Here is a 16,933-nt window from a genome sequence, read left to right on the forward strand (position 1 = left end):
GGTGTGAAAGGCTTTTTGGCGACAATGGAACAGCACAATTGGGAGTGGTCTTTTTTCTGTACGCAGTTTCCCACAATGATTCGTTTTATTTTATCACATCACATTTATGGAAAAGAAGAGCGCAGTATGTTCGTATTTCTATTATCTGCCATTATTGGCCACCTCACAAATCCAGCCACCAAACAAGATTTGGACGAACAGTCCCCACACAATTACACGTAAGTGGTAACGAGCGCATGTATCGAGTTTGCTGCCGGGGTCGGACTGTGGGGTCGGTCTGCTGTAAAGCAGCATCTAGTCTTCCTCGCTTTGGATTTGTGGTTCTAAGTTTCACATTACCGCTCGGTCTTGTTGCTTGTCTTTTTTGGGGGTTTGTATTCATCTTCATGGTTCAAAGTTTCGTAGTTGCGGTGTTTATAAGATTTACCTTTAAAGCATTGGGAAATGCGTATCCCATTTATTATCGATGTTTATGTTTGTTTTTCATTTTCCTGTGATAATCATGATTCTGTGATCACTAGATTTGGATTAGTACGACAAAACAAAGCTTAGACTTCAATTTGTTTGCCATGTTCCCTTTCCACAACTCTTCAGCACTCCAAAAGCGTACACATTTCCTTGCACAGGCGGTAGACAGTAAAGCTTCGAGTACAGAAATATGGTAGAGCAATATGGAACACACCAAGAGGTGCTCGGACGTTCCGCACGCACACAGTGTAGTTGAAGTACATGAAAGCGGAAGAATTTGGCAAACAGTGGTTGAGTTTCGCGATAGCCCGGGCCCAGTCTCGTTGAGGTGTCTCGCAAGTATACTTAGGCTCACTAGTTACTCATTTAACATACATCATATTCCAAAGTGGATGTTAGTTACTACACCCAATATGTAGACGTTTAAGGTAGGATGTGACGCATGGTTAGTGTTGTGTGTTTGGTTCTTTTGGATGGTTTGTAACCATCGTTTCAGATCTCTCACTCTCTCTCTTTCTCTCTCGCTCGTTCTCTTCGTCGTGCGTTGTTCTACTAATGATATTGCTATTTATTTTGTCTTATCATTTAATCAGTTGATCTTTATTTTGACTCTGCGCTTCACTTAGTTTCTGCGTGAATGGCTGGTTTTTTCTCCTTCAAGATTTCAGGATGCTGATTCCTATTTTGTTACACAGTCTCTGTGTTGTGGTGAATCACAACGAACGATTGAATCTTTTGTTTCCGTTTCTTCGCCATATCATGCTCATGGAAGGAAGTGTTCTCGTATCTCAGTTGATCATTTATTGTTGTCTTTGCTTAATTAGTAGTGCGCTTTGCAAATCTTTGATTCACTTTAAACAACGGCCCCTCTCTTAATGCTCTTGTGAATCTCTGTTACGTTGTTCGCATATACATCGTTTAATCCATATAAATTACGTCATTTGTCAGTTTCAGAAAAGAGGAACCATAAAAATTCGATACGCTGTACGTACACATCATTCACTAACGATGGTCAATTAATAATAAAGAAGATAAATACACAAGAGCTCTGCTGGTGACTCTCTTTGAGCAATAGGCACACAGCAAAGAAACATGGGCTGAAATTTCAGGAAAGCACACGTTCCCGTTCACTCCAAATTGATTCTTTGTTGCTCTCATTGAGAGCTTTCTTTGTCATAGCATATTGTTTTTGGGATTTCCGCTCGTTATTCAGTATGCCTCAAAAGCAAAAAGGTGTTTCCGATTACCCCAATTAACATTTTTGGAAGGCTTCACTATCCCAACATTTAACAAACGTAACGAGAGTCCACGAAAAGGAAAAAAACAAATCTCAATGAAAAGATATCAGATTACGATAAATATTAGGTACTCGTTTAACTTTTAAATTTTGTGTGATAATGTGGACTGTTACTTCTTCGACGACGATATTATTATTTCCTACTGTTTAAACGACAGACACGAATGGCAGGCCCAGAGCAAACACGTCATACTTGTTTGTCGAGTGTGTCTCGCGCCATCTAGTCGAGAACTACTTTCATGTTGGAGCTCCCTAGAGTTTTGCTTTGAAATCTCCACCTCCCTCTTCATTTTCCACAATGGCAATCCTCCCCCGTGTAGCATAATAATGTAGTTCATAAAATAATTTACACCTTTACACGAAATACTTCATTCTGCCATAGGCCAGTTCAAGTGTGGATCAAGTGGCTCATTATATAAACTAGTTCTTCTGTGCTTTCCTGTGCAGCGCTTTAGGACTTTTCTTTAATTGTTAAACGATAGTTTAGGCTGCATGTATGCACGTGCTATGAGATCTTAAAGTGATATTGTCTAGCGTCTGCTGGTGCAAAAAACCCTGCTGTGTTGCGCTGCTTATCTTCTGGCCTGATTCATTTTGATTGTTCACGAACAGTACGTGCAGTATGTGCATCAACGCCTCACGCCTCACATCAGACAGTGCGCGCACCAAAAGTGGTTGGATTCAAATGCAAGCAACGGATCGGGTTCTTTCAATGGGATTAGGGGAAACCCAACAAACTATTTCGAACGTGAAGGCAACTCTCGCTTTGCATTATGCTAATCGCATCTCTCTCGGTGGATGTTTGTTATTGCCCTTTTTTGTCTTATTATTACTACCATTGCAACCAATAACAACTTGTTTAGGGACTCTGTGACTCTTAATAGAACGGAGAAAATACGATAAAAAAGCATACAGTTGTTCACTTCAGTAATTGAACAATGTTTAAATGTATTGAAGTCTGCGGATTACTATTGAGCAACATTATTCGTATGAATTTCGTATGAATTGTACTGATAAATGTGTGTCAAGCAGTGGTTAATTATGTCGCACTGTTTGATAGTATTTCGTTGGCAAATACTGATGTATGCGTCAATGGTTTGGAAAAGAACAACTAGTGACGTGACATGGAACCGTGGAACACCATACTACTTTTAATTCAAACCGGAATTTAATACATTTTTCTGTCACGCGAAGGCTGTTCAGATTGTGGTAGTATGCAGCGGAGAAGAGTAGTACGAAACAGACCGGATTGAATGAAGACTAATGGCAAACAAACATTATCAACTGTACAAACGCAACAAACACAAAGAAGTTCATGCACACTGCGCAACCTACTACTACTATTATCACATGTTTCGATTAAAGTTTTGCATTTGTTCCCCTCTGAGGCACTTTCGCTTTACCGTTCGAAAATAAGGCGCGCACACGTCTGATATGAAGCAGGCCTCGACGCATTGATGTTATCTGGCGACGCACGACCGACAGGAAAAAAACGATAGTCCAAGCAATAAAGTGGTAGGTTTCTAGGCAACAACTAATGTGAAATTAAAACAAAACGTATGACTAAATTGCCGTCTACCAGTATACAGTTGCGGTTGTTTGACGGTCGATTGATATGGGATGTAAGACGTTAGCGTAGCAGCACGTTGCATGCCACTGATACGCCGAGGGGGCTCAGCAAAACGGGCATTCGTTTGTTCGTTTGTTTTCAACGACTTGCCTTAACCGTACGTGCCTTCTTAAAGTAGAAAATTCGACGGACAACAAGTTTGTTCTCACTAGTATAAACACGTGTAAAAAAATTGGAGACCCATTCGCGCTCGACGGGCAAACAATATCGACAAGGTAAAATTAAACGAAAACAATCAAAAAGGTAACACAATTTTCAACATGATTCAGTTCTAGTTTAGCAGTAAACAAAAGTGGTAGGTAGCGTCAAGTTTGTTAAATGTTACAAAACAACATAACGAGAGCAGATAGGAAATTACTGATAACAACAAGCTAATGTGAATTATTGCCGTCTCTCTTTTTCTCTCTCTCTATCTTTCCTTCTTTTGCTTCAACTACCGATAACTTATTTTGCTGACTTTGCTTTGCTCGGATCTGACTCCAATCGCAATAAATCATCACAACACTAGTTTGTCTCTGTTCATTTTGTCATTCGAAACCGTTGTCCCCATCGTCACGGAAAGCACGTGCTCAGGACTAACATTAGTTTAACTGTTAATAATGCAGCAGCCGTAAGTTTTGGGTTTTTTTGTACGTTTTCCTTCTTCTCGTCTTCCATGTCTTTCGGCTGCCCTCCTGTGCTGTGCCTTGTAACGTTAACTAACCCCTCTGCAGCACCCTACAGTCACAGCAGACACCAGGGGGTGCGTGTTTTGACCCCTTGTGTTCTAGCCACATTTCAATTCAAACGCTAAAACTGGGCGAAAAAATATTATTCCAAAGATAAAAATGTAGAACTGCGCAACGATCGAGTAACTAGCATATCATACTGCCTTCTACGTCATAACAAATTAAATTCTACACGCTAAACGCACTAGAGCGACATTTGTCGATTAAAAAGTAAGAGTTTTCGGCAATCGTGGGTAGGTATATTACGTTTTTCTTCTCTTTGTTTTGGAAGGGTAAAATTATCACCAGAGTTGTGGATGTGTCTTGTGGTTGATTGATTTCACTTTCTCGCATTCATATTCTCTATATTAGTTCACTAGTAGTTCGTTGCTCGCGGCGAGTGTTCGAGCTATGTGTGGGTGTGACTTAAAACGGGTAAAATTTAATTCTTTTTGACCCGTCCATTGGGTTTGTCTCGATTTGGTTCACACTCTCCTACTTGTAGTAGTATTATTATTATTAGTAATCAATATTACAACTTTTCGTGATCGAAATTGTAGTAAATATATCAGCTGCGGTAGTACTTGTAATAATAGTCATTCCATGAAAGTAGCGCTTCATTAAATTTGATAAAAGATGTTTCCTGCATTTTATCGTGTTGTTTCTTTTTCAAATCGATTTCCTACTATCAACCCTTATCTATCGTTCTTATTTGTATATTTGCATTTCGTTTTTTAGTGCCCACTTCGGGATTGTGACTTCTTTTATACGCAGTATAATTTCGTGATTTCGCAGTATAGTTTCCTTCGATTATCTATCATTAATTTGTTTCATTTTCCCTCCGCTCTGATGTGTGTCTGTTTCAACCGAAGGTTTCTGTGTCAAACTATTTACGTGAAAGGTGGCTTAATATAATCAACGTACTTGAATACTCGTCTCGATGACCGTTTTGCAGCACATTGTTACGCTCTTGTAGAGTTGCTCGTGACAAAGGAGAGACTGGAATTGATGCTTGGAGCTGCCGAATCCGAGCGAGAAACAGCCTTACACACGAATATTACTGGAAGATTATGACCTAGAAGTGAGATGTAGAGGAACCACTGTTAGAAATTACACCGAGCAGGAGTTCAACAGATAGTTGATACGCGGGAGAAGTGACTAAGAAGTAATGCGCTGTTTCCTTTCACATACGCAAAAGAAGTTACGCTGAATCATCGAATAGTGAATATTACTTACGGAATGATATCCGAAAGAAAGTGTAAAGAAAATCGGGACGTAGATATTTTCAACAATATCTGCCTTCTTTCCTCGTTCTCTTTCTCTCTATTTCTCGCTCCATTCTTACTCCTTCGTGACATTCCCGAAAAGTGGGTGTCTTCCTCGGACCTGGATTCGCCATGGCTTGGTAGCGGTGGTTTACCTTGCGCTTGTGTGATGCTGATAACTAGTTTGTTGTTGCGCGTCCGAGAGCATGAGGTTTGTGGATGGATGTTGCAGCCAGGAACAGCCACGGCCACAGTAGTTGACAGTTTGCATAAGTGTTTTGGAAGCAAGAAATACCAAATGTGGCTAAACACTTCTATTGCCTTGCATAATTTTAACGGATCCAAAACAGAGGAACGATCATAAAGCATTGCTACGCGCAGTGGGCACGACATTCATTTGGGCGTTTGGTGCGCACTTTAGATTGAACTAGAACTAAATAAACAGGAAAGTAACGTCGTTCCGCATTAAAAAAACACACTCCATTTTGCTTTGGCAACTTTGGTAACAATGGCGCGCGATATTCGTGGGTTTTGTTGCACTCTTTTGCTTGCCCTGCGCTCGTCGGCATTAGTGAGACACGTATTACGATGCTTTATGGTGGAATCCTTTTCCTGTATTAGAAAATGCGAGTTACTCCGCACACATCTTTTTCACGTGTTTCCTCTCCTCGCCAAGTCCATGGAAACAATGGCCTGATTCGATTGATTTTTCTCTCATCTCTGTGCGTCAAAATGTAAAAAGAATTGATCTTGGTCAGCTCTGCTTCGAATCAGTAGCTTCATCATCCAAACGGCACCGACAGCAGCAACACAACACGGGAAAAGGAAACGGGGGTACAGAAAATGATAAACGAGCGTGGTGCAGCGAGCTTTCCTTCCCTTAGTCGTGTCTTCTCTGTTACGTACTTGGCAACTTGTAGAATTTTACAGGAAATTTGCGTAGTATTGTTGCTGCTGTATGTTGTTCAGCTCCATGAACAATTTAGAAGCCATACTCGAGGCATCCGGAACCGGGCCACTGTTAGACATTGCGTTCTTCCAGTTCGAAGCGGCGCCGCTGTTCGACGCGAGCGTGGATGAGGAACCGACGTTTCCGAAGCGCATAGATTGATTCTTTTTGTAGTAGGATTGTTGCTGCTGTTGATGTTGCTGGAGGCGAGCCGCTGCCGCCACAACAGCCGGATTATTGTTGGCACTATTGTTTCCGACCATCGAATAGTTGTTGCCGTACTGTTTCTGTTGCTGCAGCAGATCGTACTGCTGACGCAGGGACGAATTGGACGAGGAAGAGATTCCTTTAAGGTTTCCGACACCACTACCACTACCGTAATGCTGCTGCTGCATCCCCATGGGACCACCGTTCATAAGGTTACCACCACCGCCGACGTTGCCGCTGTTTTGTTGACCGTTGTTTCCGTTACCGTAGTAGCCCGACAAGGACGATCCTGAAGCTGCTGCACCGTAGCCACCGCTATTGAAGCGAGAGGACAGCCCTGCGCTGTTGCCATTGTTGCCATGTGCTGCCATTGTGGGTTGGTACATGTTGTACTCGGTGCCACGATCGCGACCCATTCCGGTGTTGTTGGTGAAACGATTGTTGGCATGGAAAGCAGGAGGAGCCTGCGGCTGCAGCTGCTGATGGGCCTTGAGCCGCTGTTGTTGCGGACCAAATAATTGATTCCCGGAGCCCAACTTTGCCATCAGATTGGTACCTACTGGAGCAACGGGCGCCGCAGAAGAGGAACTCTTCGGCAGATCGGTGTCTGCGTTGATTGGGAACTTGAAAGTACAGCACTCGCAGTTGTCCATTCGATACTCGGCGATGTAACTGGTCGGTGCCAGTCTATTATATTGAGAGCGATTCTCCAGGAAGAACTGAAGGTTGTTGGATTGGGGGAGATCGGCGTATTGCAACATGAAGCCGCTCCTACTGGTCGTCGACCGTAGATTAGTGGCCAGATCGAGAATGTCACGGTTGGCGTAGTAAATCGTGTGACGTGGCAAGCTGAAGATTGGTTCCTTGGCGGCCGGCGTGGCTTCCTTTGCAGTTTTCGTGCAAAGGTTCGACGGACCCGTTGCCGAAGGGCTGCGGGCTCGTTCCAGTTCGTTTACGATCGCTGTCGGCGATGACGAAGCAGAGGACGGTAGTGCGCTGTCACGAGATACTTGTTGCTTGTCGCTGTTATCCACCGCCGAATGGCTTACGTCGTCGTCCAAAGATGATGATGAGGAGGTGGTTCTGGTTGAGGTCGTCGATATGGTCGATGCAGCGGATGATGATTCTGATGAGGAGCCGCCGCCCGAGGCTGAATCGGTCGCGCCCTCCTCATTTTCCTCCGAAAGGGTTGGCGATGATGGTATTTGTTTCTTTTGATACAACAACGGATCCAGTCCGAGGAGACCGGCATAAAACAATGGAAAAAGACATTTAGTTAGTCAATTGATAAGGCATTTGCGTTTCAGTAAAGGGCCAACCACACAAAATGACAATATACTTTAAAATGCTGTTAATATGCAGACAGAGAAGTAACTAACAAATGATGTTCGATCAACTCTTCATTTGCTACGTGTCAATGCCGAATAATCAAGCAACCTTCTGCACCGATCTAACCATTTGATCCAGAAATTTCAAATGAGTTGGACGTGATTTGCTTAAGTTCCGAACACGAAAACTAAAAAAATTGTGGCTCGATAAATTCTTGTAAGTTATGAAACCATGGAAAGAGCTATTCGTCATATTTTACAAATTGTTTTTCTTTCCAACAACAAAAAGCGTCCACCAACTACGAGAGAACTCTTTTACTGTCGCAAAGCAAGCTTTTTGAAGGAAGATGCGTGTGAAGAAAATGTGCTGTTACCCTTGGTGCAATGACTGGTATTGTGCACCATCCTACAACAGTTGCTGCCACGGATGTTTGCCGACCTGTGTATGGCCGTCGTACTGTTCCTATTACTGCTACAGTCCGTGCCCCGTCGCCGTGTGCAATCGCGCGAGGAGAACGAGGAACATGACACTAAAGAATGCGCTGATGTATGATTGAAGCAAAAAACCAATCCTGGTACGTGCCTGTCCGTTAGGAGCACGAGGAATACAGATTGCGAAGGATTTCCCATAACATGCAATTGTGTAACATATTTTAATCATTTGTTTCCCATTATCCTATCATTTTAGTTTGTTAGAAGCTCTCGGGCGCTGCTATAGCACGCAAACATTGAAACAAATTGCTAAAATAACACATGGAAAATGCCCGTTTGCTAAGAATTAATATCAAATGACATGACCCAAATTCTTTTTGAAAAATATAAATACAAACAAAACAGGACGACTTTTGATTTGATTCAAAGTTAGAAAAGCATTCGAAATTCGTTCTCCTTTAATTCAACTCTGTTTTTCTTCCTGTTAGCTGCTTCTCGAAACCAAATTTATTCTTCGAAAAACTGGTTCAACCGTCGATGCCCTCATTCAATTTTGTGTGTCACAGTTTCCTCCATTCGCTTCCGTTTTCAGTTTTAAAGGATAAATCGATAGTGTCCAGGTAGATAATACATTGGGACGGTCCCTTTTCTACCTTCGGGTTTAGAGAGTACATCACGCACCCAATTACGGGACGGTGGTGCAGCGGGAGACAGCTGCTGCAGAATATACACTTCTCTCCTTAGGTATCTTTTCGGCAATCTTACATTGATTTACGATCCCTTCTCATTCTGAGCAAACGCACAGCCATCTTTGGTAAAAGTTGTCGTAGGACAATGCGGTGGAAGATTTCCGATTTTCTTAGCGACCATCATTTCCTCTGCAGCAGCAGCTGCGCAACACATGATTACAAACGACCGGGTCTTTGCCGGCACCACGATGGGAGATGGGATAAAGAACCCTTAATTATAGGAAACTGTGCCCAGGAGGTTGCGCGAAGACCATCGCCCTACGAATGAGCCGGTCGCGGAGACGAACATTTTTAAATTCATCCAAACATTTCGTGCAGCTAACGCCGTATAAAATTGCCCTACTTTTATACCTTTTCTTTCAACTGTCAAGGATTCAATAATGTGTGTGGCACGATGGAGACGGTTTCACATACCTTTATATCTTCCAAATCCAGTGAGCTAACGCCACTCGATTCACTGCCAACCGGGGACACAAGCGCCTTCAGGCTGCTACGGCAGCCGATGCTGACGGGCGAGATTGGCGACAGTAACCCGAAGCCGTCCACCAGGAGGTCTCCAACGCTCGTGATCGGCCCAACTGCAATGTCGAGAGCCATCTATAATCGAAAAGGGAAGAAAAAGGAGTTATTGAATGCCCCGTAATTCTTGAACGAACATGTTGCAAACCGTCCCGTGAAATCAAGTAACGCGGGCGTTTTTTATAGCTTCGTATAAGTCTTTAATCCGACGAATTCGCGACAACACAAACAACGAACGTTCTCCGTCGCCTTGTGAATGATGTTGGAGAACGGTGCCGGTTCAGTGGTGTTTGTGGTTGCGGCGATAAGAGCTGCGGCATCGATAAGCACGGGCCAAGTATGAATGGGGTGGCGATGTAAGGTGCAACATGAGCGCGTACTTGACATTGTATCGTTTTACAGTTGCTTGGCTCAGCAAGAAAGTGCGTAGTGCCCCAATCAACCGCAACTTATTCTTGACAAAATTCGGAAAAGGAAGCTACTTCGTTAAGATACGTTTCTTTAATCATAATTCTTTACAGCAAAAATTACACTGTTGCACTTTCACGTACGATTGTGGCACTAACAAATGTTTCGGGAAAATGAAACATATTGTTTAACAAGCTTCTCAGCCAGAAGCTAAGAAGCTCGAACTGTACTCTACATCGATTCCCTGCTGTTTTTGGGTTTGTTCCAATTTGGTCGACAATGTTATCAACATAAGGCGTTAGCAACTCCTACAAAAGTATAACAAATAATGTCCCAAAACGAGAGACAACGAGAAGTGCTCTTTTTAGTGCGTCTCCCCCTTAAGCTTCATTTGTAGTGGTTAAAAAATTTCAAAAACAAGACGTAACTGCCGACTCAAGTAAGGTTGTGAAATTGCATCGATGATTTGGGGATGTGGCCGTAACGACCATGCTATTATCAAAAACACCGGGACCTAGCGAACCGAAACGGTCGAAGGATCTCGCCAGAAAACGACCACCACGGTGTGTGCAGCGTTTTCTTATCAGCAAAACGCACTGTTCGCCCCGTTATCTTGTGGTGAAACTCTCCACAACCTTTCACCACCGATCGGTGAGCACTGCAACAAGAAAAAGATTAAAAGAACACATTGTTTTGTATTGTTTTTGCGCCTGCATTGCGCTTGGACCAACGGAACGACGTCGTGCGCTTCTTCGGAGAGGGTTTATTTGACCATTTTCGCGACATGGCTAAGAATGATGATGAAGCACTAACTGCGTAGTGAACCCATGCCAAAATAGCCGCACTCCGCTGGTGGTAGCTCATATATGGTGAGTATATTTTTCTTGCCAACCAACTCGGCCACCGTCAGAAACGCAAGTGTGGATGTGCGACAGGTAGGTTCCTCCTGCGCACGTTCGGTTGACGGTGGTTGTGTGGCGTTTGTGTAGCGAAGTTATAAATAGCAACAATGATTACGCTGGCATGTGTTTTGGGAAATACAACACCGTACTGACATGCGTCGCCCGAGAAGACAAGCTGCCTGCGACCATAGCAAACGTACGGTGTATCGATGACGGATTAGAATTAACGGTGCCACAGGAAGCTAAAGGGATGCGATTGAAAAAATGCCCAGAAAACATTGCAGTTTTCGTAACTTGGTCACTTGCTACCGCGGCTCAAAGCGGCCACCATTTTGAGTAGAACACTTGACCAAAACACCGCCATTCTGGTTTTTTGCAAGACAGGTAGAAAATCTCGTAACAAATTTGGGGCAACCCCTAACTAACGCCGCGAGTAGCACACATTTACGGCGGTGGCCTTGTGTTGTCAACGGAGGAAGCGGGTAAATTTCCACTACGTACAGGATTCCACGGTCAGGACACAACGACAAAACGCAAGAAGGAAGAAAACCGCTCACGAAAACAAGGTCCAAGGTGTGAGAAAAAAAATCTAACGAAATTGACCGGGCTCTCGATTACACGTCGTGGCGCAGTGAGCGAGACGGCGCGAGAGAATGGGGAACACGGAGGAACAAGAAAGCGGTCCAAAATGGTCGTCATACGAGTATCGCTCCTTCATCTTTACGTTTTGCGTGGCATTCCTCGCCGCCGCCACCGGCCAGGGCAAGTAGCAGCAGCTCCCACTCCGCGTCCAGTCCGCGATATTTCTCGCGGATGGTGAGCCAGCGAGCCCGTTCTTTCAACCACCGTTTGCGAATCGCCCGCGCCTTGCTGGTGGGGGAGTTCGGTGCGTGAGCCCTCTCTTTTCCTTTACCACGACGGGACATGTTTGTATGGCGTCATTCAACACGTGTCCTGCACGGGAACCAACTACAACGTGAAAAATATCGACTCGGATTACCGGTGAGAACGGTCAGGAACGGTTTGGGCGAACGTCAACTGTGCGAGACACAACACTCGTCATTCCGCGTGTTATCAGCGATTGAGGGAGGTGTTTTTGGTTCCTCTTTTTGCCTACTCACCCTCGGTTACTGCCGTCAGATGTACGCACGGACGGAGGACGGTGGGTTGCTAAAATCCAGCGTTTCGTTCGGGGCCCGTGGGTCGGATGATACTTTGCTGGGTCGTTTCTAGCGAGTTTCTTTCCTGCGCTTCTGGGTAATTTTGAATCGCGTCGTCAAGTCAGTTGTGTAGTAGCTGCACACACGAGCCGCGCACGAATTATATCACAAACTCTTCTAGCGTAAAATCGAGCACACATGCACACTACATGAGCGATCACTGATAGCTGATAGTGCGCGCTGGAAGAAAAGGATACACAATAGCACGATAGGAAGAAAAAGGTCCGAAGCGACGATCACAGAGTGTTGAGAACTGAACAGAAAAAGCACAAACTATGGGTTAGAAAAGGAAAAACAGGAACGAACGAAAAGAGTAGATCGGAAAGCTAGGATTCACGGCACTTCAGCAAGCCGCAGCGAAGAAATAGAAATCGAACACAGGACAGACACAGACACAGACACACAGGCACGCACGCGCCGCACAGCAACACGGTGCACGCACACATTTACCCATGCACCGTGTTGTTGCACTCTGATTGCACTCTCTGCATATCCTTTGCGCGGATCGAACTTTCGAGGTACAAGTTCCTGTGCAATAACTGGCTCCCCGCGTTCCTTCGTTGAACCACACACTGACCGGGGAATACTGTAGCCCTTTTCTACGACATTTTGTTCTGCATTTTACTGCTTAGCGGCGATTGCAATGGCCTCTACGACAAACTGATGACGTCTCCGTGAAGGTAGCAAATGCCTTTTCGAGAGTTTCTCCACGACTTGCTTGTGGTTGAATGCACTTTCTGAAGTATCCTTTCTCTATTTTTGCGGCTGAAAATGGGGTTGTGCTGTTGGCGACCGACGTGAAGCTGATTGGTCGTTTTCGTGGGGTTTTCTCGCCAAACCACAACCCTTTTAGCAGGCGCGCCGATAGTAACAACAAAACACGGCAGAGGGAATTTGTCGTAATTTTCCGCCCTGATGCAAAACAAAACGATAAGCAAAAGTCGGAAAGAAGACGGCTACGACGTAAGTGCGGCGCTGTCAACTTTTTAACGCATTACTTTTTTTTTGCTGTGCACTCTCGGAACCGCTACTTCTACTTGCTATTTGCGCTCTATTTTTCACCGCCGATCGCAGTGCTGACGATCGTGAGATTTATCGGATTTTCACTCGGCGCAAACCGTTTCACGAGTGGCACGGCACGCCAGCGTATTAATTAGGGCTGTGTTCTTCGATGGAAATTTACCAAAAAGAGGCCGGAGCAATCGTTTGCTGCTAACAGAATTTTCACGCTTCACCTTCGCACTGCGCTAGGCCACACTCTGAAAACCAGCTGCTGGTTTTTTCAGCGGAGGTAGGTCAGTTGCGAGAGCAGGAGAGAGCCATCGCGCGAAAGAGAGAAGTGCAATATTCAGCGCTACTTGTGATTGGCTTAAGTTCGAGTAACGTTGAAAAACAGTCTACATGGGCTGATTGGGTACTTCAAAATATTCAACATACGTTACTAGGCGTTACACGTAACACAAAAAGTTGGTGCATCGCGCTGGAAAAGAATTTTAGATTACAGTTACAGCCTTATCATTTTTTGTGGATAATTGTGAATAATAACAAAGCAATTCGTGGTATGATTTGAACCAAATATAAAGGGCCACGGTGCGAAAGAGAGATGTGCAACTGAACCGGTTGCGCGCGCGCCAAAAAGTGCTACCAACGTTGCGAATTCGAACCGGTTCGAACGTTGGTTCGACAGTGAACCGGTTCGGGCGATGTTCGAACAAATGTTCGCAAGTTCGAAACAAGCCGGCACACGAAAACAAGATATCGACAATGTAAATTGGTTTAGCCTTTTCTCAATAGATGGCTCCCTTTTCACTTGGAGAAAATAAATATAGAAAAAACTTAGCCAAGATTACAACTTTTCCAAGAGTATAGAAAAAAACTTGCTGACGGAGCGATGTTTTTGTGCGATGTTTTGTGGACACGGCGGCGATGAAATGAAACCTTTTGAATTCAAAAACCCGTTACTTGTCTGTGGTAAAATGAATGATGTAGATATGTACATGATAAAAATAATGAATAAAAATGGTTATGATACCAAAAAATTATAATACTGATTGGATAAAAGTCAACATACACAGTTGTACACATATTGAAACCATTGTCATATGAAATCGAAAGTGGATGAGATAAATATGAGAGTCTACAATGAATCATTCCGCCAACAATGTAGTTGCGGTGTTTCGTAAACGTTTTTCCGACCTAAGCAATCAGCATCGTTTGCGAATTCCGGACTATGCACAGAGTCTGGAGAAACATCATGTTTAAATCAAGGTTGACGCTTGTTGACGGTGATCACATTGGGTTGAACTTTTAGCACTTCGTAGACAGCAAAATAGTTGGAAATGGCAATGAGACATCAAGTTCCTCAAGTGAAATGAACCCATCGTATTATAGGACAATCGTTAATATGGCAGATCAAATAGAATTACTCAAACTTCCTACGCTCACAGTTTGGTGCTTCATTCGTCTATTTCTTCTATCTGTGGCAAATAGTGCCTCATAGTTAGCTACGGAACCCTAACGAAGTGTACTAATAGCAGCACAAGTTTCACGCTAAATCTTGGCCAAATCCAGTAAATCGCCACCAGTTTATCCTTAACTAGCCGAGCGGTGTTTTCCGAGTCGAACAAATTGGAAATTTGATTTATGGTCTGTATCAGGTATGATTGTCTAAATGGGCCGTAGATGATCCACTTACTGCCACATTTAACGCAAATTTATCATTCCATCTCTTTTCCAGACTCTGACTCTCCCGAGCCAGGATAAGCGGGGACGAAAGGACGTGGCACGACGGATGTTAGGCTCGAGTCCGGCAAAGCGATTGCGTTGCCGGAGCTAATATGAATTTAATTCGTTTCTTTCCGACGCCACGCCCCAAAACACAGTACGGAAGTATGACGCTTTTCTCACATTAATTTCACCCACTAACGATTAATGTGCCCCGCCACGATGTTTCCTTCAAATGTGTGGTCAAAACCAGCGGACAGCGGTTCCGGTTCGGGGCGCAAGGATAGATGTTCCTGTCCGCGGTGTGGGCAGCGGCTGGGCTGAGTCAGAGTGGGTTCCGGGGAAATCCGTTAAGCATGCATTATTCCACCGCATCCTTCCCGAGAGTCCCCGGGTCGCTCGGCCGGAATGATTGATGTCAATCACAAGCAGATTATTTTCCGATCGGATCGTTTGACGAGATTAGAGAAGATTGATATACGGCTCGGTGCGTCTCGGATTCATGCTGCGCTGTGTATTTATGCAAACAAGCTTTTTAAGCTAAGGTGGACGGTAAAAAATGCGGCTGAGTTTGTAATTAATTACTACACATTACAGAGGCGCTTCCACTGTTCGAACTGGTTTAGTAAACCACAATGAAGACTCACTATACCTGTAAATCTCAGTCAAATATTTGTTAACTTGAAATCAGCGAGCCGCAAATGTTCGTTTCGTATCATCCTATCATCCGTTTACCGTTACTGTCTCACTTAAAACAATATCCAGGTATGGTGGCCACATTTCGCTAAGAATACCTCATACACTTTGCGTTTCCTCAACATTTGAAAGTTATGTCAAGTTTTGCATCCTTGAAAAATGTTTAAGGACCAAAATTGAATCAGAAAAAATGCACAGTAGTTGACACAATATCCACTCGTGAGGCTAAGAGCAACATTTGGACATTCCGTCGTTGGGGACATAGAAAGGAGACGGCGTTCGGGTTCGTTGCATTCGGGCGCTCGCAAAGCGGAGGCAATCCACCTTCTCCATTTAACAGGATGCTAATTTGCGTATGGTATGGAGCCCCCTAAATTATGTCCCCGATACTGCATCTCCACCCTTCCAGCCATGTGCAGGAAGGGCGTATGCGTACTGAAAACATGATGAGCCTTTCGCCTGATGAGGGATCGCAATAGAATGTGCTGCTGTCTGACGTGGCGCACTTGAATAATAAACCGGTGCTGGAAGCGGGAAGACGAAAAAAACAACGGAACAAAGAGACAAACAAGCAATAGAACTCTGCAGCAGCAGCAGCAGAAGCCGCCTCTAGAAATATGAAAATCGTTTGCGCTTGTCGTCGCGGCCGTTGTTCTGGTGCGCTGGGCGTAAGTTTCAATTCGCGCAATATTTTACGCCACACCAAGCGGCGTCAGGTTAATCAGGATAAAATATTCTAATGAGACTAATGTGCGCGGTCCCGTACCTTCCCGCACGTCTCGAGATACTTCGATTGTCTTGGCTGCTCCATGCGAATAGCCACTCCTGGCCTGGCGTAAGGACTTTGCGCGAAGGACAGAAAATGTGGACAATTTTCTAAAGGGACTTCACGGTGATCTTCGCGGCTTCGTTGGAGTGCCCTCCTGCAATGCGGAAACATTGTCGGCACACACATCGGGCGTGAAACGTTATTTGCGAGTGTGTTGATTTGGCCGTCGTGTCAATCATGTGGCTGCCAGTGTAATAAAGAAATGCGACCTCAACGACGTCTGAGGATGAGAAAAGACTTGCCTATTTTAGCTGCCCACGAGAGGCCACCCGAAACGATGGTCAGAGCAACAGAGATTTCTCCGAATTCTTGTGAAAGTGACTGCGCCGTGACAGCTGTCCGTCGCCAAAAGTTTGACGGGACTGGCGAATGAAGGGATTAGATGGACAATTTCACCACTTTCGCAAGGAATCAATTACCGTCCGATAGGCATTTTGTGTCACTAACATTTCTTCGCTGATCTCTAGTCGCTTTTAGAAGAGGAATATCATCTTTTTGACTCCTAATTTCATTTGGGGGCTTAAGTTTTATGCTAAAATGCTATTTATTCCACCAATTTTCGGTGTACGAAAGTGCGAAGTAACCGATACGAATGTGGCCGAA

At 44.4% G+C, this 16,933-nt stretch overlaps 1 protein-coding gene across 1 annotated transcript; it reads right to left on the reverse strand.

Annotated features, from left to right (window-relative positions):
- Positions 1–6,291: 6,291 nt before the first annotated feature.
- LOC131207786 (serine-rich adhesin for platelets-like) lies at positions 6,292–12,247 on the reverse strand. Its single transcript, XM_058200416.1, has 3 exons — positions 11,983–12,247; positions 9,447–9,629; positions 6,292–7,734 (listed from the first exon to the last, which is right to left on the reverse strand). Exons 2-3 carry the CDS (start codon positions 9,627–9,629, stop codon positions 6,292–6,294), a joined length of 1,626 nt encoding a protein of 541 aa, XP_058056399.1. The 5' UTR covers positions 11,983–12,247.
- Between the last annotated feature and the right edge of the window lie 4,686 nt (positions 12,248–16,933).

This window comes from Anopheles bellator, chromosome 2 (assembly GCF_943735745.2).
Source record: "Anopheles bellator chromosome 2, idAnoBellAS_SP24_06.2, whole genome shotgun sequence".
In the NCBI taxonomy this organism is placed as follows: domain Eukaryota; kingdom Metazoa; phylum Arthropoda; class Insecta; order Diptera; family Culicidae; genus Anopheles; species Anopheles bellator.